The sequence below is a fragment of the Aythya marila genome (genome assembly GCF_965140915.1).
Source record: "Aythya marila genome assembly, chromosome: 17".
Lineage (NCBI taxonomy): Eukaryota > Metazoa > Chordata > Aves > Anseriformes > Anatidae > Aythya > Aythya marila.
Genome location: NC_139058.1, coordinates 5,620,401 through 5,641,456, shown reverse-complemented (window position 1 = coordinate 5,641,456; position 21,056 = coordinate 5,620,401). Strand labels below are relative to the sequence as shown.

Below are 21,056 nucleotides of genomic sequence, written 5' to 3'. Positions count from 1 at the left end.
CACCCCTAAGCCCCGCCCCCCTCCCTCCCTTTTCCCTTGACCGACAGCCTCCTCCCCCAATCCCCACCCCTTTCTCCTGTCCTCCCCTCTTCCCATTGGCCGCGGTGCCTAAGGGAGGCGGGACGAGCGCGGCGGCGGACCAATGGCGTGGCGGCGCCGCGAAGCTCGGCGCGGCCGGGAGCCGCCGCCATGGCGCTGCCCCCGCGGCGCTGAGCGGCCCCGGGCCCTTTCCTTGGGGGGACCCCCCCGGGACCCCCCCACACCCCCACAGGAGCCATGGCCGGGGCCATCGCGTCCCGCATGAGCTTCAGCTCCCTCAAGCGCAAGCAGCCCAAAACCTTCACGGTGCGGGTCGGCACCATGGACGCCGAGATGGAGTTCAGCTGCGAGGTGGGGGCGGCGGGGGGCTGGGGGGGGCCTGAGGGGGGGATAGGGGGTGTGTGGGGTGAGGGGGTGTGGGGATATGGGGGGGTTATTGGGGGAATATGGGGGGCTGGGGGGGTTATGGAGGGGTTATGGGGGGTTATGGGGGGGCTGAGGGGTTACTGGGGGACTGGGGGGTCTTGGGGGGGGCTGTGAGGGGGCCTGAGGGGGTGTGGGGGGGCTGAGAGGGATGTAGGGGGGCTATGGGGGGGCTTGGGGGGTCTGGAGGGGTTATAGAGGGTTATTGGGGGGCTGGGGGGGTTGGGGGAGGCTGAGGGGGTCTTGAGGAGGGGCTGTGGGGGGGCTTGAGAGGATATGGGGGGGTTATGGGGGGGCTTGAGGGGTCTGGACGGGTTAGAGGGGGTTATTGGGGGGGGGGAGGCTGAGAGGGTCTTGGGGAGGCTTTGGGGGCGGGCTGAGGGGGCTTGGGGGGGATGTGGGGGGCCTGAGGGGATCTGAGGAGGTATGGGGGGACCTGGGGGGGCTCAGGGGGTCTGGGGAGGTAGAGGGGGGGTCTTGGGGGGCTAGGGGAGCTGGGGGGTTGGGGGGGGCTGAGGTGGGCAGAGGGGGCTGGGGGGGTTGGGGGGGAGGTAAGGGGTCTGGGGGCTGCCCCCCCCCATGCTCTGCCCCCAGCACAGGGGGTGTGGGGCCAGCAGGGCGGGCCCAGAGGGGGCTGTGGAGGTGATGGGGGCCCCCCACCCATGGGGCCAGGCTGGGGGCGTTCAACCTGAGGTCCCAGGGAGACCCCCCGGGGGCCTCGCCGTACCTGGGGGGGTGATAAAAAAAAACAGGAGCGACTCCGTGCTCAATCAGATCACGTCGGGACGATTGGGAAGGGTTTTAGGCCACAAACGGGGGAGGTTTGGGTGGGAGCTTAGGAGGAAACTCCCCTCGGAGGGCGCTGAGGGCCCGGCGCAGGCTGCCCGCAGCAGCTGGAGGTGTTTGGGGCCGGGCTGGGGGCTTCAAACTTCACCCCATGGCCCTGGAGGCGCTCGGTGCTGCCCCAGCTCGGAGCGCGTGGGGTGGAGGTGACCCGGGAGCCCCCAGGATTTTAGGGTCGGGGAGCTCCCCGGGCTCCTTTGGGGCTCAGTGGGGTGCTGGTGGAACCACAGAGAGCTCCGGACACAGGATCCCAAAGGGGTTTGGGCTCTGCGGGACCTTAAAGCCCACCTCGTGCCAACCCCTCAAACACCTCCCAACCAAGCTGGTGCCCTCTCCACCAGCTCCTGCGCCTGGAGAGCAGGAACCAGGCAGCAAAGCTTCATTCCCAGGCAGATAATCCCATGCTACGCCCCGTTTACCTCCACCAGTGCCCTTTTTTTGAAATTATTCGTGGCAGAAGCAGCAGCAGCAGGCAGGGAAGGGCAGGGAGCAGTGGCAGTGCCTGGTGTCGGTGAGCTGCGCTGCCTCTTGCTCAATTTCTGGCCTCGTTTCTGCGGGGTTCCCGTGCCCACGCCGTCTTCTGGGGGCCGTGGTTGTGGTTTTGGCTCCTGGCTCCCCAAAACCTCCCCCAGAGGGGACATTTCTCCTGTGTCCCGGCCTGAGGCTCCTGCGGGCAGGAGGCGGCGGCGTCCTCAGCCAGCAGCAGCTCCCGAGGTCCTGGGGGGAAATAAACGGGGAAAGCTTCACCTAGAGCTGGGGAAACAGCAGGGTGAGACCCTATTTGAGCAGGTGAGACACTGTTTGAGTTGGTGAGACCCTATTTGAGCGGGTGAGACCCCCTTTGAGCAGCGTTTGGCCCCGCATCAGCCTTCCTGTTCCAACTCTCTGGCTTTTCGTGGCTGCGCTGACGAAGCTCAGCCCCGGGACCAGCAGCGCGCTGAGCTTGGGTGCCAAACTTCTGTGTCCGAAGGAGTTTTAGGTAAGAGCCGGTGCAGCACGAGGGAGCAGGCCCAAGTTTGTCCCCTTCCCAAAACCCTCGGGGCGGGTTTTTGGTCCCCAGCCGAGCTCAGCAGCTCCGCAGTGATGGTGGTGACGACCTCTCCGTGCTACTGAGCAGCTTCAGGCAGGCAGAGAGCGGGCTGGAAGAGGCAAATCTGTGAGCAGCTGGCAGAAACAATCCCTCCTGGCTGCAAAATGATCCTGAGGGGAGGCGGTCGGGGTGCCCTGACTCCTCCGTGCGCCCTCCTGCCCCCGTCCTGCCTTCTTTGTGTGCTGCAGGGGGGCGTTACGGGCGGAGAGCCTCCTTCCTCGGGGCACGAGCTCGGGTTTTCCTGCCCTTTCTGTTGACTCACGGCTTGGGCCAGGCGGTTCCTTTTGAAATCAGAGGTACCTGGGGAAGGAATGGGTTTGGGAACAGTCCCCGGGTGGCCGTGCCCCCGCTGCCAGCTCCAGGAGCCGCCGCAGCGCTGCCTCTGCCTTGGGCAGCCCCCAGGAGCGTGCCCGGCTGTGCCATCTGCCTGGCTACGCCTGGGCGCCTCTCCTGGCCTCCTCGGTGCTTAACGGGAATAGATTTTAATTAAAAGCTCGTTATGGGGTTGTCGGGAAGCATTAGTAAATAAAAATAACTTCCACGGCCCCGGCTCGTGGCTGCGGGAAGCGGCGGCTGCGAGGTCTGACATCTGTTTGGGTAACTAAACGGAGGGCTGGCGAGCGTTCGATCCCCAGCTTGCTCCAAATGGGCTCTAAACCCAAATCAGTGGTGCTCTGGGGGCTTTCTCATTATCACTCAGGGTCCAGGAAGAGGAAAATAGTGCCTGTGGCCTCCAAGCTGCCTCGCTTGGGGTTGGGAGCTGCTGGGGGGGTCTTGGCAGCGTTTCCGCGGGTCCCTTCGAGGCTGGTGGTGCAGCCCATGCTGGGACGAGGCAGGAGCTGAGGGCAGAGCAGTGCATCCTGCCCCTTCCACAGATGGGGCAGAGCTCTTGTGGGCTGCCCCGGGGCTTTTTGTGGGCAGAAGGAGCTTGAGGTCAGCGCGGTGTGTGGCCCCGAGGGGATGCTCCTGCCCTGCGCCTCCGTCTGGTGCTCGTAACACCTCCCCACCTTGTCCTTCTGCTTCACAGAGCAGGATCTGGAGCTGCCAGGCTGCCTGCACGGCCCTTGGCAGCACCTCCTGGTGCCCGTGGGGGGCTTTTATTCTTTTTTTATGGCCAGGAGATGTGGCAGGTAATGATTTGAGGCCGATCAAACGCAGGCAAGGAGGACTAAAGGTCCTCCAGGTCCATAAAGCACTCAGAGTTCGGCTGTCTGAGGCTGCCAGGTGAGCACAGCTCGCTGTGAGGAGTGCCCAGGTGAGGAAGGAGGTCGTGTGTGGCACGCCAAGCAGGGCTGTCCTTCCTTTGCTGTGTTTAATGGGGGCACCTCGGGGTGGTTGGGGGGTGTCTGAAGCATCCTGTGCCAAGCTGGGGCTCATTAGGGGCACCAGAGGCGAGCTCGGGGTGTGAAACCAAGCTCTCATCATCGCAGCGCTGCCAAACCTGCTCCTCACGGTGCTCCTGACCCCGAGGTGCTGCCTGTGCCCCGCAGGAATCGTGGAGAGGCTGCGACGAGCCGGCCTCGGGTGCTATTTTTTGTGGGTTGGCACCGGCTTCCTTCTATCCTGGGGCTGTCGGCACGCGTGGGTACCCCCGAGGGGGGAAAACAGCGACGGGAAGGCAGCGAGGTGCTCGTTTTGTGCTCATTTCGTGGCTGAATGAGCTTGTCCTCAGCTGCTTTGCCCACAAGGCGGCAGTGGGAGACAGCAGGAGCGGCGCTCGTCCCCGCATCGGTGTTGGTGCTGTGCAGGTGGCACTGGGATGGAGCTGTGCTGAGAGAACGTGCCCAGAACGTGCCCAGAGCCTCTTGCCCCAGGGTTTTGGGGTAACAGCCGTGTGTTTCAGCCCAATGCTCGCTTCCAGCATGTGGGTGGAGGAGAGAAGTGGCTTTGGTGCGTGCGATTCATCTGTTTTATGGCCCTTTTGCCTCCCCACGCCTCTGTAGGTGCTTATTTTTCCTTCTCGTGCTGAGAGCAGGCTGCCCGTGGTGCTGCGTGGTTCAAATGGGGCCAAAACCTCTGGTGGGTCACTGGAGGAAGAAGCAGAGGGACCTCACGGTGTCGTTTGGGTTTCCCAGTCAAAAAAAAAAAGGAGTGGATTGGGTTGAATGGAAACAATTCCAAAGGTCATCTTCGTAACCCTGCCTCCTCTTCCTGTCCCTGCAGGTGAAGTGGAAGGGGAAGGATTTGTTTGACCTGGTGTGCAGGACGCTGGGGCTCCGGGAAACCTGGTTCTTCGGGCTGCAGTACACCATCAAGGACACGGTGGCTTGGCTCAAAATGGACAAGAAGGTCGGGACCAGATTCTTTTGGGAGGCTGTGCGGGGTGGCAGGAGGGGATTTACCTTCCCCTTTCCCCTCGGTGCTTGGTTGTTACACGTGATACAGATGTGCAAGGAGGTCCAAAACGTGCATGCAGCCTGATGGCTTCCCCCACTCCACCTTCTGGGCCCCTGAGCATCAAACCTGGGTTTGATTAGCACCCGGGTTTCTTTTCTTGTCAAATGGACCAAGAGCTGGGGAGGAGGAAGAACTGGGGAGTGGTGAGGAGGGGAAGGCTCCCCAAATCTGCAAGCCTCCGGGCTGCCCAGCAGTTGGAGGAGCGATGGATGTGGCTCCGTTTGCATCCAGCTGCCTCATTTCGCATGCTGTTTGCTGCCTCGCATCATTCTGAGCCCCTGAAATGTTTGTTTGTTTTCCTTTTTTAACTGCTTTCTGCACGATGTAGGTTGTTTTATCCCTCCTAGACGTCTGAAGTGCTTGACAAAGGACGCGTTGATCTTACCGGGGAGCGGCGATGTGGCAGCTGCTGCAGAGGGGCATGGAAGCAGCTAGGAGGAGTAACTGAACGGCTCTTGTACCCCACAGGTTCTGGATCACGATGTGCCGACCGAGGAGCCTGTCACCTTCCACTTCCTAGCCAAGTTTTATCCTGAGAACGCAGAGGAGGAGCTGGTCCAGGAAATCACACAGCACTTGTTCTTCTTGCAGGTGAGCGCGCTGCTTGCCAGCCTGAGGGTGGAAGGAGCTGGGATGAGCAGAAATGCCAGAAAGTTCTGAGAAAGTTGGTCAGCAAAAAGTGGCTCCTTGTCATTACGATCCCACCCCGCGAGTGCAGTTGTCCTCAACAGCAGAAGTTCCTTAAAATAGGGCCAAGATGGATGGAGCAGTCGCAGGTGCCCAGACGGGCAGGAAGCTGGCGGTCAGGAATGATGAGGTGATTTGTAAGATCAGTGTGGGGTAGCGAAGGAGGATGAATGTCAGCTGCGGGCAGGGATGACACGCACAGCCTCACAGCCTCTCTGCGGGGTGTGGATATCAATTGTGCTGAGAGCTGGCTGCTGCCTTCCGAAGTGATCACATTATGGTGGAGAGCGGGGGAATTTTTCCCCTGTGCAGAAGGCACACAGCGCGTTTCGTGTTCAGGCTGTACGAGGTTTGCCTCTTCACAAACCACCCTTCAGATAACTGGAGCAGAAGCACATCCCAGAAGCACACCTCCATCCAAAGCTGGTGGCAGGAGGAGAAGGGGAAACCTGACTGTCCCAGCCGCACCCGCAGCTCGGGCTCTTGTGCCAGGCATTTGGAAACCATGGCTCACAGTTCTTGAGGCCTTTTTTCTTTCAAGTACTCCACAAAAGGTGTTACTATGATAAATCCGTTCAGGTGATGCTGTAGCAGTGCTGGTAACGACGTGCTTCTATCACAGAAGCTTTCTCTTTCAGCCAAGATCAATTTTCTGAAGCTGTTTCCTATCAAGGGTTGTGTGAACAAGATCTGAGGGCAGGAGCGTGCCAGGCAGCAGAACAGTCCCGGTCAGATCCCTGGATGCTTGCTGGGACGTCTGAGCTGCTCCCTGGCTGTTAATTTGAAGTTGCTTTACACCAAAATCAGAGCAACCTGGGTCCAGCTGCTGTGGGAAGCATTGCTTTGGGCTTCAGGGTGCCCTGTCCTTTGTGACGGGCACAGACGTGAGCTCAGCGGCTCCTCGGTGCTCCTCCCAGTTCGTCTTTGTTCTTCAGAGCTAGAGGACTTGAGATGCAAAATGCTGCTGTTAATTTCCAGAGGCTGTCTTGTGCTCTGGTGTCTCCTTCGGGCTATTTTTAAAAGTCCAATTTGCCATGGGTTTCAGGCTTGATAAGGAAAAATGCTCTTGGCATCTTTGAAAAGAAGGAAATGAGAGGAAAAGCAGTTAAAGCTGCGTTTTAAAAAATGCAGACTGAGACTTTTCTGCCAGGATTTCTGATGATGGGAGAGGAGCCCGTGTCCCTGTGCCGTGTGAGAGCAACAGGGACACGCACAAGCTTGGAAAGTCCCCTGTTTGCCTTAATCCCACAAAAAGGTTCTCCTGCATTGTGCTGGAAGTGACTTTGGGGATGCAAGACGTGCCGTAGGTTCAGATGGGTACTGCTGCGTCCCTGTGACGATCCGTTCAGGTCTCCTGGGGAAATGGCACTGTGTTTTTTAATAGGAAAACTAAGTGTGCAAAAACACAAAACGCCGAACGTGAAGGGTTGAATTTTTTAACGCACAGAAGCCAGGCAGCATAAAGCAGGGGCTCTGGGGAGCTGCACGTTGGCTCTCCCGGGGGTATGCAGGAGCTGCCAGAAGCAGCACCCCCGAGGCAACCTGCGGCTCCCCTTGCTCCCTGTGGGACTGCAGCGAGTTGGCCCCCAGCACAGGCGAGCACCGACTCCTAACGAGGCCTGAATATCCCAGAGCGACACCTCGGCGCGCTCAGGGGCTGAGCTGTGAGCTTTTTAATTTTAATTCAGCGTTGTGTGTAGATATCACGCCAGCCCCGAGCTGATGCCTTCGAAGGTTTCATCTCCGCACCTACACGCGGGCTCTGTTCTCCCTCTGCCTTTCGCTGTGGGTTACAGGCTCTGTCATTTTCAGCGTTATAAATTTAGTTCTTCTCGCAAACCTGTCTGAAAAAGGTGGCCTGTGAAAGGCTGAGCCCTTCCCTCCGGAGACACCAGCGCCTCCAGTAAGGAGCGTCGGGCAGGTTGTTGGCTGTGGGGTGGCGGTGCTGCTTCAAACGAGGCGCAGCCATCTGCTGCCACAGTCGTGCTCTGCACCGCTCCGCTGAGCATGTGTTCTGTGTCCTTTATGTCCGGGGGCAGGTGAAGAAGCAGATTTTGGACGAGAAGATCTACTGTCCTCCCGAAGCCTCTGTCCTGCTGGCCTCCTACGCCGTCCAAGCCAAGGTAGGCACGGAGGGGCTCCCAGGGCGTGCTGGCATGGCTGCTGGGAGCCAGGCGCTGTGCTTTACCTGCTTCCCGAGGCCAGGCAAGTTATTAAAAATTCACAAGTGATGGGACTGTGCTGGCGACTGCCTTCTCAGCGCTGATTTTTGGCTGCCTCTGGACGTTGGACAGATTTTGTTTTCTCTTTCCAGGACTCTTTAGTGAGCACTCAGCCTGTGAGCTGCAGGGCCTGCTTGAGTGTCTCAGAATTCCCCGAGCCCCGTCTTTTTGGAATCTGCTCCTTGCTTTTGCTGTTGTAGCCAGCAGCAAACCAGCAACGGGACTGGCAGCTCCACGGCTTGTCCTTGTGAGAACAGCTTCATTTTGAGCGCTGCAATTTGCCCCGTAGATGTTGTTGCAGTGGTAGAGATCTCTCACTGATTCCTCCCTTTGTCTGAGGTTTGATCACGGATGTTTGGCCTCGCTAGGCAGAGGGAAAACTCAGTGGTCATTAAGTTCCCCTCGTCCCTTGGCTGAATTCTCCTTTAGACCCACAGTCAGTGTTTTGCCAAGGGTTTTTTTAGAAGAGCACTGACTCTGGAGCCTGGACCTTTGGCTAGTGTGCAGCAGCCAGAAGCAGAGGGACTCCTGTGACAGAGGGAGCAGCCCCAGGTTCGGAGTTGGGGACGCCTTGCTGGAGAGAAGTCGTTTATCCCCGTAATGTAACATGAACTAAATTGAGTTTTCCAGCTAATCTCCAGCTTGTGTGCAAAGATAATGTCACTGGGAAGGACGAGGAGTTGCTGGAGCCCAATGGCATTTCAGCTACATTATCGCCACAGCTTCATGGGCACAGTCAGCAACTTTTGGGTGCCCTTCAGGGAGAGGTTTTGGCTCGCAGAGCCACAGCCGGGTGTCTGTAGCCAGGTCTGGCCCCATCGGTCCATGCCCAGTTTGTCTGAGTCCAGCGCTGGGTGGCGTGCAGCAATACTGTGTTTGAATGCTTGGATTTGCTAAAAAAAGATGCTTTCTTCTCATAAAGTATTGATGAAATCATATTTTCTTAGAGAGACTCATTGGCCAGGGAAAAAGAGTTGCTTAAAAAACCATCTCTATCTGTATGAAACACCCAACGCTCTTATTAGAGTGCGTGAGGAAATGCTCGCTTGGCTTTTTCTCCTTTGACCTGCTGAGCTGAGGGTCCCAGGGGATGACACGTCCCCTTGCCAGAACAAATAAACCCCTGGGTAAATGCTGAGGAGGTGGACAGGGAGCAGGGCACCTCTCCTCACCTTGCTCATCTTGATTCTGCAGAGGTTGGGAGAAGATGGAAGAGGGGTGCCTTTTCTTGTCTTAGCTAAAGCGCCTTTCACGTCTGCTTTGGACGTGGCTTTTCCTTGCAGCCCCTCTCATAACCAGGTCGGGGCAGGGCTTCCCCTTCTGCTGTTTTCTGGGGAAATGGGGAGCAGAAAGCGTGGCCCCAGCCCCGAGCTGCACAGAAAGGTGTTGTGAGTCCCCTCCTTCCCGTTAAATAGGGCAATGGTGTCCTTTCTGGACAAGAAAGCAGCCACTGAGCCCGGTAATTTCTCTAATAACGTGCTGATTTGCATGATTAGGGCCGTGGCAGCCTGACAAAGCATCAGCGTGCTCGCATCTGATGTAGCCAGCTGCTCGACAGCCAAGTTTGCACCGCTGCTCAGCCACCTACCTGAAATAACTGAGCAGGCAGGTGGGCTGTAAAAGGAAAAAGCTTATTTATTTCTATATCCTTGTGTTCGGATGGGGAATTACTACGTGTTTTCCCCTCTAGACCTGCAATCAAGCCACCCACACCACTCTCAAATGTTGGAGATGATTTGGGTTTCAAGGGGCAGTGAAAGGCTCGGGTCTGTTGAATAACGCGTCCCTGCACGAAATGCCAACATCTGGGAGGTTTTTTCCATCTCTTGCCCCTCAGATGCAAATCTCTGCCCTGCTGCTCTCGGTACTTCAGATCTTGCAGCACTTCAGTGCCAGCCCCAGGGTCTCGGGTTTGTTTTTTTCCCCCAAACAAACACTGTTCAGTGCTAATAGCAGGCAGCCGAACGTGCCCGTGGCAGTAGAGGCCAGGGGTATGAATGATGCAAAGGCAACTTCCATGTGGAACCATGAATATTAATCGTGCCGTGCAATTAACAGGAATTAAAATTCTATGACAGTTGGGAAGTAATTATTTAATTGAAAGGTCTTTGGAAGTGTGTTTGCTGAATCATTTGAGCCAACGTAGACTGCAATGCTTAAGCCATTTGTTGATTTTTTTCGGTTGTGAATAATTAATGTCCTCAGCCAGGCTCCCTCTAGGTACAGATATTCCTTTGGGACATGGCAATACTTTTCACCGTATGAAAAGCACATAATCCATACTTAGGTTTGGATCTCCAGAGCAGATCACAACAACAAAAAAAATAATCGCATTAATCCTATTTGCTCTCATTTTCATCCCCTAGAAATGATTTATTTCCCACCTCTCCAAGGTTACCGGAGGTGCTTCCCTCGCTAGTTGTGTGTTTTTATTTTGCTCTTCCCTCTTGCTGTGGGTCCAGGAGACGTGCACCTGCAGTGTGCTGCTGTCCGAGAAGCTCTGAGCTGGGGGACAGAGAATTGCCACTGCTCAGCACCCTCCTGAAGGAAATCCAGGGCGCTTTTGGTGGATTAATTGGAACCTGAGTCAGTGTCGGCTGTGACATGCTTCTCCTGCGTCTGCACTGGCTCCAAATCAATATTTGTGTCTTTAATCCCCGCTCTCTGTGTGTGAGGCATCCTTTGGGCTGTGGGCTGCTGGTGCTGAGCTCGGGGGGCTGCAGCCCAACACAGCTCCTGGCGTCGGAGCGGGACCGGTGCGGGAGGTGAATGGCAATGGCAGCGTTTCCTCTACGTGCCTCACATCTGTCATCCTCTCTGCTTCAGCTCGCTGGGTTATTTGAGGTGCTGCTTTCTGGCTGTTTCCTGCCCTCTTGTGCTGTAGAGGAGGTAGATTCGTTTTCGCATGCACTGCAGGGACGCTTGCCTTTTGAATCTGCTAATAGGCAGTTGGAGTCCTCGGTCACTTGATAATGCTGCTCCAAAAGATGTAAATCTAAACAAATGCTGGTAATTACTGCCTGCACTTCCCAAATCGGATTCCGCGGCCCCGTTGAGGAGCAGCCCCTCTGGCAGAAAAGCTGACACCTGCCCGAGAGGAGCCTGCAGTTGCCTGCCCAGCTCCTGTCGTTTAATTTAAACGTTTGTTCATTAGGAAGGGGAACAGCAGCAGAGGCAATGCCTCCTGCCTCACCTGCACTGGTACCGATCGGCCCTTGGGGACAGGTCTCTGTCCACGTCTTGATTCCCTGCCCTTTTTGCACGAGCAAAAGGAGGGCAAAGAAAATGCATTTATTAAATTCCCCGAGCCGCATACGTCCGCAGCCCTGACGGGCCGTGATGCTGGAGGGTGTAAGCGGGCTGTGTGCTGGCTCCCCTGGGGGTGGTTTTGTGGGGTGAGGAGTTTTGCTGGTGACGCTGATGTCTCTGCTTCTTTGCAGTATGGGGACTACGATCCCAACGTGCACAAGCGAGGCTTCCTGGCGCAGGAGGAGCTGCTTCCAAAGCGGGTAAGGAGCCTGACTGTGCAGAGGAGCAAATTTCCAAGCTCGGTAGCATCTGGGTAATGCAGAGAGGGGCTCCGAGGGGCTGCCTGCCGGGGAGCCCCCTGCTTTGGTTGTGCTGGACTTCCCTATCAAGATAAACAACCCAAAAAGATCTACCGAGGGAGGAGAAAGCAGTATTTATCTGACTTTTTAATAAACCCAGAAGCAAGTATTTTCCTTCCAGTGCTTTTCAGAGTTTCATTCTGCCTGTGTTTCCTCTCGGTGACCTGGGGACTGCTTTGGAGGGCTAAGTGACCCTGGGGAGGTCGTGGGGCTGAGCGTGCCCTGCTGGGAGAAGAGGCAGGCGCCTGTCAGATCAGCCGGGGGGCTCGGGGGTGCTGCTGGAGGACTGGGACAAGAGTGGCAGCGTGACCTGTGTCTCTGTCTCCCTGTCTATCTCAGGTAATAAACCTATACCAGATGACCCCGGAGATGTGGGAGGAGAGGATAACAGCCTGGTATGCAGAGCACCGAGGCAGAGCAAGGTGAGCGTGTGCTGGAGTGGCCTGGGGGTCAGGATCCATCGCCCAGGGAGTCTCAGGGCTTGGGCAGGGGATGGAAGAGCTTTGCTAACAGCGGGGTTGATCCCAGCAAGGCTCTGTCACAGACCCACAAAAGGCAACGAGCTTGCTTTGGTGGCTGTGCCTGTGCCCTGCTGGTCACTGACGGGCTGAGAAGCACCTGCAGGGGGGCACGGAGGCAGCCCTGCATGAAGGAGGAGAAGAAATGGGGGTTCCCGGGCAGAAAGTCAGGCTGACGAGATGTGTTGCTGCCAGGAGATGTGCTGCTGCCACCGGTGGTAAAACGCTCTTTGTGGGAGCTGTTCCTAAAGTAAGATGGATCAAAACCACGGGCCTCCCAAGCGGAGATTTTCCCTTTACGCTTAAGGGATTGGGACAAAGCAAGGCTTGAAATGCTGTGTCTTGCCGGGCGGGCAGCAGCAGCCATTAAGATGCTGGCAAGCTGCAGGCTGGGATTTGCTGTTGGACTTTATTGATCCCGCTAGCAAAGACAGACTTGACCCGTGCAATAGAGGCAGTCGAGGTTTTAAAGCAGTGTGTGCGCTCAGGATCAGAAAGAGCAGCCATCTGACTCCCTCTGATCGTGCAAACATCTGTAACCGGCCTTTCTTTTTGTCTGACAGAGACGAAGCAGAAATGGAGTATTTGAAGATAGCTCAGGACTTGGAGATGTACGGAGTGAACTATTTTGCAATTAGGGTGAGTGCGGCTTGGGGGTCACGTCTTCAAGGCGCTCAGGGTTCCTTGCTGGGGTAGCTCTTGTGTAGTCTTCATCTTCTGTGCTCCCCTGAGCCTGTGAGAGGCAGCAGATGTGGGAGATGGCTGCGGTGTGCTTTGCTGCCTGGGAGGAGGCAGAGGGCCTTTTAATGTGCAGTGCTGGTGGGTCGCTGCTCGGGGCTGGTTCGTGAAGCTAACAGTGGCTTGGTTCGTGTCAGGTCATCTCTGAGTCGAATAAAAGGGTCTTCTGCTCTTTTCTTTCCTCCCTTTAGAATAAAAAGGGCACTGAACTGCTCCTTGGAGTAGACGCCTTGGGTCTTCACATTTACGACCCAGACAACAGGTTGACCCCCAAAATCTCCTTCCCGTGGAATGAGATCCGGAACATCTCCTACAGCGATAAGGAGGTAAGGATCCAGCTCCCCTCTTCTCGGGGAGCAGTACCTGTAAGACCACAACTACAATTTAAAACAATTTCCCTTAGCTCTTCTGTCTGCTGTGCTTGCTGTCACCAGCGTAGCTGAGGGCAGCTCAGCTCCTCCAGCTGAAACCTTCATTCTTGGTCTTCCTGCAGCTTTCCTGGAGTGGGTGCACGAGAGGTCAGTTGGGAACTATTCTCTCAGTTGCTTTTAGACTACCTCCAAACCCACCGTGTAATTCTTTTGCAAACGGAATTGCTGCTGATGTGCTTAGCCCAAATTTCACAGTTCAGGAGTTGAAATCCCTTCTTTACTGTGTACAGGCCCTTGAATTACGAGCTGTAGTGAGAGGTCTTCCTGGTGAGAAGAGCTCTTGCTTCCTGCCATCTCGTTACATCATCTTGGGTTCTCAGGCGGCTGGGCTTGGCCTAACAGCTGGAATCTTTTTAGGAGGCTGAGTAATGTAAGCCCACTGTAAGATAGATATTTATTAAATCCAGGCTGTAAATACAAATCTTCAGAATTGCTGGCCACCAAAGCCAGCGGAGAATAGCAGGAAAATTGGCTGCGGACGGGAAACCGATCCACTCAATTTTTTCAATCTGTGACTGAAAGAAAACAAGCTGCCTTCATGGTAAGGGAGAAAATTAACTTTTTAATTAAAGTGTTTTCCAATCCAGACATGATATTGATCAGGGTAAAAGCTAAAGGTTTCTCATCGGCTGCATTTATTGCATGCCTGGTGAAGTTCTGGGGGGAAAAGGCCATGCTGGATTTCTTCTCACTCGGTTTCCTGCTCAAAAACAAAGAGCTCCGTAACTTTGCAAACCAGCTCAGCTCTCAATGACTTCCAAAGACTTTTCTGCCTGTGGCAGAGCAGTGCGGTGGAGGCTGCCTGATCATGCGTTGCCTCCGAAATCTGGGGATTGAGGGCCCCGTTACTGGGCCTTGACACAAAACTGTAACAGATCTTTTCTCCTGGGGAAAGGAACTGCCACCTTCCGTCAGGGCAATAATCTGCCTAATAAGGTGACCACAAGTGGAACTGACGTGATAGTAAACAGGCTTAATAGCTGGCTATGACAGCTACATCGACACGACAGAGGTATTTAATCTGTTGTAACAAAGATTGACTGTTTTGCGTGGAACCGCAATTCTTCCTCCGGCCTATTCCTGCTGTGGCTTTCGGTGGCTGGCGTGGATGCTGCTGGAGCCGAAGCCCGGGGCCGTTCACGCACGTCTGCCTGTGTGAAAGTCTTAAAAGATTGGCTCTTAAACTGACAAAACAAAACACTGCCAGGGCGAGTTCTGCCGAGCCCTTTCCAGGCAGCACAATGTATTGACAAATAGGGCTGCTGTAATGGGCAGAGGCTGCCTGCTCCAGCACTAGCTCTTCAGCCAGTTATTTCTGTAGCGTGAGGGGGAGTGATGAAATATATGCATGCCTCCTGAAAAATGCAGGATTGCAGAGCACTCCATCTTTTCAAGTATCCTTTGGTTGGTTCAGAGCCTTCTGTCTCTCCAGGGGCTGTGTTACTGGCACTCTTGGTTCCACCTTTATCCTCTGGAGAGAATCCCGGTGGGAAGGTGCAGGGAGGAGGGTGAACCCGGGACAAGGTCAGAGCTGCTCGGTTGGCACAGAGTGTGAGTGCATGTTAGAGCAAGGGGATAAGCTTTTTGAATTGCAGAGCAGTCTCGTGACCTGGCTGCGTTCTGGAGAGCAAAATGCACAGAAAAATCCTTCTGAGGAGCCCTTACGAGTGGAGGTGCTACCAGGAAGAAGCGCTGCTCCCGTTGCCCTATTCCCAATTCAATCCTGCCCATCCGTGGGGTAGCCGGGCTGGTTCTTCCTCCCTTTGGAGGCCTCTTCATTTTCTGCTGTCCCTTCTTAGTCCTCGACAGCTTTCAGGGGAGCAGCATCTTGATCTGGGAAGCTGCGGAGCTGCCTCTGCCCTGTGCAAGGTGATCTGCAGAGGCTGCCCGCTGCTGGGCACGGCTGCTCCATCTCCTTGGTGTCTTTTGCTCCTGGTTCCCTTGCTTGGCTAAAAGCCACGGGGACAGCTCCCAGCCGTGTTTGTCTGCCACTGCTGACCTCCTCTGAGCCAGAGCTTTCCATGAGGCTTTTATAGCGGCGTTCTTATTAAATGCAGAGCACTCAGATAATTCAGTCCCGCTCTATTTTTTTCCTTTTCAGTTTACGATTAAGCCGTTGGACAAGAAGATTGATGTTTTCAAATTCAATTCATCAAAGCTGCGTGTGAATAAGCTGGTAAGTCTACAGGCAGAGTAATTTTTATTGTCTGCAGCAGTTGTTTCTGCAGGCAGTACGAGACAATGTTCTTTGGGGGCTTTTCCTTCGAGCACTCGGAGGGAGCGTGCTGGCCTGGATGGACTGTAGATGTGATTTGGTTTAGTGGTTACTGCTCAATCATAGCCTCTAGAAGAGGAGGGGGAAGATCAAGCCAAGCTCCTTCACAGAACCTTTCCCCTGCTCCTCTGTTTTTGTGCTCCCTTTCTGAGCTCTCAGGGTACGTCTGACCTGCATGGCAGAAGCATGTAGTAAGTAAAACCTTCTTCTCACCCCAGTCTTTGCTCCACGGTCCATTTTCTTCTCCTGCCAATCCCTTCCCTTCTGCCCTGTGGTGTAGGTTTCCCTCTTTTTTATGAGGCACTGACACCAGAATTGTAGCCCTGGCTTTTCCAAGGCTGATCCCCGCTCGGGACACTCTCCTGGTGTGAGGACAGAGGGGACCACGTTTAACTGCTCTGCCCAGTGTCCGTGTGGGACACAGCTTCAGCTGGTGTTCAGGGTTTAGTGTCTGGAGGTGTCCTTTGGAGCCTTTGGAGCTTTGATGCAGGTTCTGGAGCAGCTGTGCACTGTTTGGGTGCACAATGGACCTGTGGAAGGCAGCAGGGTATATCTTTCACATCCTTGTGTGAGAGAGAGAGGGGAACTTTGCTGTCCTGTACTCGCATGGCACAGGGGAGAGGGGCTTTCTCATAACAGCTTCATTCCTTGCATTCATCAGATTTGTAGTGCTGTAACTCCTCTGACTCCGTAGTCCCTTGAGATCTGTGAAATGGAAGACAGGCATGCGAAGTGGTCCTTTCAGAAAAGACTCAGAGCTTAGAAAGTTGCTATTATTGCTGAAAACCGTTCCGAGCTTTCACTAAAAACATTCTGAGCTTTGCTAACCCTCCCCTGCTATTGCCACTTCCCTTGTCTACTCCTTGGGTAGCAGAAGAAATCACACAGAGGCTCAAAACCCTTCAGCAAGGATACCTGAAGGCGTGCAAGGCAGCTCTCGATAAGCCTTCTGTTTGCCTGTGGTCCTGCTCACGATGGAAAATATTTTTCCTTTCTTTTTTTTTTCCATCTGAGTGCTTTAACCGCCCTTTCGGGAGAAGACACGAGTTAACCTTGAGCCTCAGGAAAGGGAGCAAAGAGCCGATGATGGCCAGGGTGTTTGGTGGGGGACCGAGGCTGTGCCTTGCTCCCTGCCCCTTTGTGGGTACGAGGGCTCAGTTTGGGGTCAGTTTGGTAGCTCTTTGTGTCAGGGGTGCAAACACCTCGTCAGCACACCTACAGCTGTTTCTCTCCGCTCTTCACCCTTACCTGGAGTAGATCCTTCAGCTGTGTATCGGCAACCACGATCTCTTCATGAGGAGGAGGAAGGCAGACTCCTTGGAGGTCCAGCAGATGAAAGCGCAGGCGAGGGAGGAGAAAGCCAGGAAGCAGGTGAGAGACATCTCGTGCAGCCGGGCCGGGAGCCAGCATCAGAAATGCAAATGAACTCGGGGAGGAACAGGCTCCAGCGTGACATCAAGCACATGGAGCAGCTTTGAGGGAAGGGCCAGCCCAACAGCTCTCCTTAGCAGCTTCCTCTCGCCCTGCTCGTCCTTCTCCCCTTGGCTCTGGAGGCTGGTGGCAGCCAGAATCCAGCCCCCAAGTCGGGAGCAGAGCTGGGAGGACGGGAGGGCAGAGCAAACCTGGCTGTCCCGGCGCTGGCTGTGCGTCCTGCCCTGCCTCGGGAGCCGGGGTGGCTGCTTGTAGCTGGAGCAGGGGCTGCGAGGGGGAGCTGTGCTCTGCTGTGGCTCTTCATCTCGTTTTTTTTTTTAATGACTCGGTGATGGAATGCACCCCGACGGGCCGGGGCGTGCAGCCTGCATGCTAATTTCCACCCTGGCCTCCGTTATCTGCCGCAGGTCAGCCCAGGCAGCGAAAACTGCTCTTCGGAGGCAGCAGCGTGTAGCCAATGAGTATATATCAGCAAATTGGATTGTATGAATCATTGTTTTCTGCTCGTAGACCTCTTCTACTCACTGAAACCCACACAGCTAATCTGAGCGCTGCTGCTCGGAATATAAATGTCCGTTTCACACCAGAGCCGCTAGATAGCAGCAGCAGAAGCCGAAGCAGCCAGTCGCACCGGGAGAGTCTTGCTCTCAAGGGACTGCTAATTTGATGCACTTCGTTTGGCTTCGAGTCCACGGAGTGCTGGAGGAGCTAGGGCTGAGCTGCTCGTCCTGCAGGCACCTCCTGAAGCGCTTCTCCCTCCTGGGCTGGCAGGAGGGGACAGGACACGAGTCCTGCTGCAAGGGCAAGCAGGGCTGCTCCGCTGGGCAGCAGGGCTTCAGAGACAGGTTTTGGTCTCGTGAGCTTTTTTTTTGAAGTGTTTTGGTAACGCAAATTGGAGCTGAGACCTCGCGTTGGGCTGCTGGGAGAGGTGAGGGGGGTGCTGAGGGTGAGCTGAACTTAACTCTTCCCCGGAGCTCTCCAATTTAGAGCTCTGGAGCTCGTCAGGAGGGGTCAGGCTTCTGCTTGGGCTGGCTGCCCGCTCCCGAGCTCACCGCCGTGCCGTCTGGCACGCTCTCTCCTCCCTCCCCAGGAACCACAGCTGTTAACTGGTTCCACACAGTCCCTTTACATCAGGACTCCTTGTTAATGGCAGCCCTGAGCGGGATGCAGATCGGAACGATAATTGATGAAGGGAGCCTTTAATGGAAGGAAGCCGAGCCGGAGCAGTGGGCGTCCTGCTTCCAGAACGCAGTCGGTGTCCGAGGAGCCGAGAAATGTCTTGTCACACTTATTTCCCTTATTAAACCCGGCAGGTGGCCTGCACGATGCTGCGAGCCCGGGGTGTGGCGTGGATATTTATAATGCACCCAGCCCCGTGGCGCTGGAGCGCTCAAGCCCGGCGTGTTAATTAACCCGATGGCTCCCCTTGGCCGCTGGGCGAGCAGAGAGGCAGCTGCGTGGCACGCTGTGGCTGCACGAGACTGCACGACTTGGCTTTTCCCCTCCTGGGGAAGCGTTGCTGTTTTCTGCAGCTCCTTTTGTAGCTGCAGGGGGGTGGTTGTGGTAGGGACGGGTAGAGGTGGCCACGATTTTCATGGCCTCTTCTCCAAGTGGAGAGGAGCGTGCGGCACGCCGGGGTAGGTCTGTGTGTGTCTGGAAGGAGCAGTCAGCGCATCCTTCAGGCTCCTGCCTGGCCACGTGTCGGTCTCGGCTGTTCTGAAGGTGCCCTCAGCCTGCCCGTGAGCCTGCTCGACTCGCTGTGAGTAACTCCAGCAAGAGCTGCAGCTCCAGGGACCCTGCTTGCCTGAGCCTGCCCTGCGAAGCTGTTCAGGAGATGCTGTTTGGGGATACAACCTCCTGCAGCAGCCTGGGGGGCAGCAGCCTGCCCAGGGAGGAGGGGATTGTCTCGGAGCAGTGCCAGCTTCTTCAGAGGAGCCTGGTGCTCAGCGTGCTCACAGTGTGCTCACAGCACCCCGTTCAGTGAAGCCCCCCTCGCTGACGAGCAGAGAGGAGGAGGCAGCGCAGTCCTGTGCCCAAAGCCCCAAGCAGTGTCTGGTTTCTGGTCCTGTAAAAAGCATTTCTGACGTGTGTTGTCTCTCCCTTTTCCCCTCTCCCTTTCTCCTAGATGGAAAGGCAGCGCCTGGCCCGAGAGAAGCAGATGAGAGAAGAGGCTGAGAGGACGAGGGATGAGCTGGAGAGAAGGCTGATGCAGTTAAAGGAGGAGGCGACGATGGCCAACGAGGCTCTGGTAAGTGTCTGGGCGGCTGTTTCTCCAGGCACTGCAGCTGTTCCCGACTCTTTTCTGCTGCTGAAGCGTTTCAGGAGGCGCGTTGCGACTGTTGTGTGGCTGTTCTCAAACTGCCACTGGCGGACAGCGACCGGGAGGCTGGCTGGAGCTTACTGCATCCAGACAGCCTGCGGGGGCACGAGCACAAAGGAAAATGAACTGGGACAGAGCCTGGGCACATCCAGGTCTTGGAGGCTGTGGGATTTTTTAGAAGGGGGAGAGAGGGGCTCGAGGAGCTGTGGTGGCCCTGCCCCAGGGGCTGAGAGCATGTTTGGGGAGATGTTCGGTGTGCTTAACGTGCCTTCGTTCTCAGATGAGGTCTGAAGAGACAGCAGACTTGCTGGCTGAGAAGGCTCAGATCACGGAGGAGGAGGCCAAGCTCCTGGCTCAGAAAGCAGCAGAGGCTGAGCAAGAGATGCAGCGGATCAAAGCCACGGCCATCCGGACGGAGGAGGAGAAGCGGCTGATGGAACAGAAGGTGCTAGAGGCAGAGATGTTGGCACTGAAAATGGCGGAGGAGTCGGAGAGGAGGTCAGAGGGTACAACCTTGCAGCTGCCTCTGCTTTGCTTTTCCAGCCCCACTCTGACTTAGCCCGAGAGCAGCTCTCTCCTGACGTTAGTCCGTCCAGCACTTTGGCCTCTGGCCCTGCCCAGCAGCAAACGGCCCCGAGGCTGAGCTCCTTTCTCCTTGCCTCACACTTTGCCACAGCTAGGCTGTCCCTGGGTAGGAAACGATACAGCTACAGCCCTGAGCTTTCCCTGGAGCTGGAGACCCTTCTCTGAAGCTGTCTGGGGGAGAGAGATCCGTGGTGAAAGCCACAGGGAAAGGGGCTGGCAGCCGGGGGAGAGGGTGCTGCGGGCCTTGGCGCTCTGCCTGTCGCGCCTTGACAGCAGCAGCTCAAAAACTTGGGGGTGATTTCTGCAAACACCCACTGCGTTCTGAAAGTATCTGACAGCGTTCTTAACGCTTCTGTTGTCGTTTTGCTTTTCTTCTCTTCTTCTGGCTGTCAGTTCTGTGTTTGCTATCATCTCTTTGTCCCCGTGTTTCCTTCTCAGGTGCTCAGCTCTCCTTAGCAGCTGTGAGGTTCGTTTCAGGTTAGCCGTGAGGTCTCCCTAGCTCCCGGACTCCGTCTCTTGATAAAGCTGACGTTGCCATCCTTTTGATACCAGAACCCAGGCCCCATCGTGCATTTGGTAGCAAGCGAGAAAGAAATCATTCTTGTTTCCTTCCAACTGATCACACCTTCCTGTGTGAGCTTGCTTGGCTTCAGCCCTTCTGCATGGACAGGCGCTGCCCTTGTCCATCCCTGCTTACCTCGGTCTCTGACTTGTGGAATCTCTGCTCAAAATTCAGTCTGGCAAAGGAAAGCTTCCCCTGGAGGGGTAGGGGTGACCTTGGAAGCCCTTGAGGCTCAGGGCTAGGTACTTGTTTTAGAGTCGTTGGGCCCTGCAAGCAGGCAAAGCTGTGTAGCCTTGGGTGCTTTCTTTTTGTATGTTAGTAGAGACTTACCAGGCAGAAAACTGCCTCTCCTGCTGCAAGTCTGAGCTTAACTTTTGAAGGTGTTCTTCCCGTTCTGGCATCTTGGCATGCTCCTCTGGCCCTTAGCCTTGCTTGCTGCTGCTCACGCAGGGCTCGTGTCAGAGCTGCCCTTCTGTGGCTTGGGTTTCTGTGCTAATTAGTGTCCCACGTGTCAGAGGTTCCAGCGTTGCCCTTGCTCAAATGATTTCTCTAGTTGAGGTCTTGTTAAGGAACAAATGTCTACTTGTTTTACACCTACACTGTAACCTGTCGCCTCCGGGCTCTGATCTGATATTTGCCATTTGCTGGTTTTCTTCGCAGGGCAAAGGAGGCCGATCAGCTAAAGCAAGACCTTCAGGAGGCTCGGGAGTCTGAGCGGAGAGCAAAGCAGAAGCTTTTGGAGATCACCAGCAAGTCATCCTACACGGTAAGAAGGAGCTGTCCTGTAATCCCCGGTTCCCAGCCCGTAATTGTGGCCTCCTCTGTACCCTGGAGAATTCCTGTGCCTCCATCCCATCGGAGGAGGGATACAAGCAGTCTCATTGCAT

The 21,056-nt window shown here is 55.7% G+C and overlaps 1 protein-coding gene across 4 annotated transcripts in view; it reads left to right on the top strand.

Moving 5' to 3' along the window:
• Positions 1-170: 170 nt before the first annotated feature.
• Positions 171-21,056, top strand: part of NF2 (NF2, moesin-ezrin-radixin like (MERLIN) tumor suppressor) — a 35,544-nt gene continuing 14,658 nt past the window's right edge. For 2 of the 4 annotated variants that reach the window (XM_082773740.1, XM_082773738.1), the window contains exons 1-13: positions 171-390; positions 4,559-4,684; positions 5,261-5,383; positions 7,519-7,602; positions 11,142-11,210; positions 11,649-11,731; positions 12,391-12,466; positions 12,757-12,891; positions 15,098-15,172; positions 16,529-16,642; positions 18,828-18,950; positions 19,303-19,520; positions 20,830-20,935. In XM_082773740.1, coding sequence (XP_082629866.1) covers positions 277-390; positions 4,559-4,684; positions 5,261-5,383; positions 7,519-7,602; positions 11,142-11,210; positions 11,649-11,731; positions 12,391-12,466; positions 12,757-12,891; positions 15,098-15,172; positions 16,529-16,642; positions 18,828-18,950; positions 19,303-19,520; positions 20,830-20,935 — 1,446 coding nt within the window. In that variant the 5' untranslated portion in view covers positions 171-276. The remainder of the gene's footprint in view (positions 391-4,558; positions 4,685-5,260; positions 5,384-7,518; positions 7,603-11,141; positions 11,211-11,648; positions 11,732-12,390; positions 12,467-12,756; positions 12,892-15,097; positions 15,173-16,528; positions 16,643-18,827; positions 18,951-19,302; positions 19,521-20,829; positions 20,936-21,056) is intronic. The other 2 variants (XM_082773737.1, XM_082773739.1) reach the window with 1 other exon arrangement.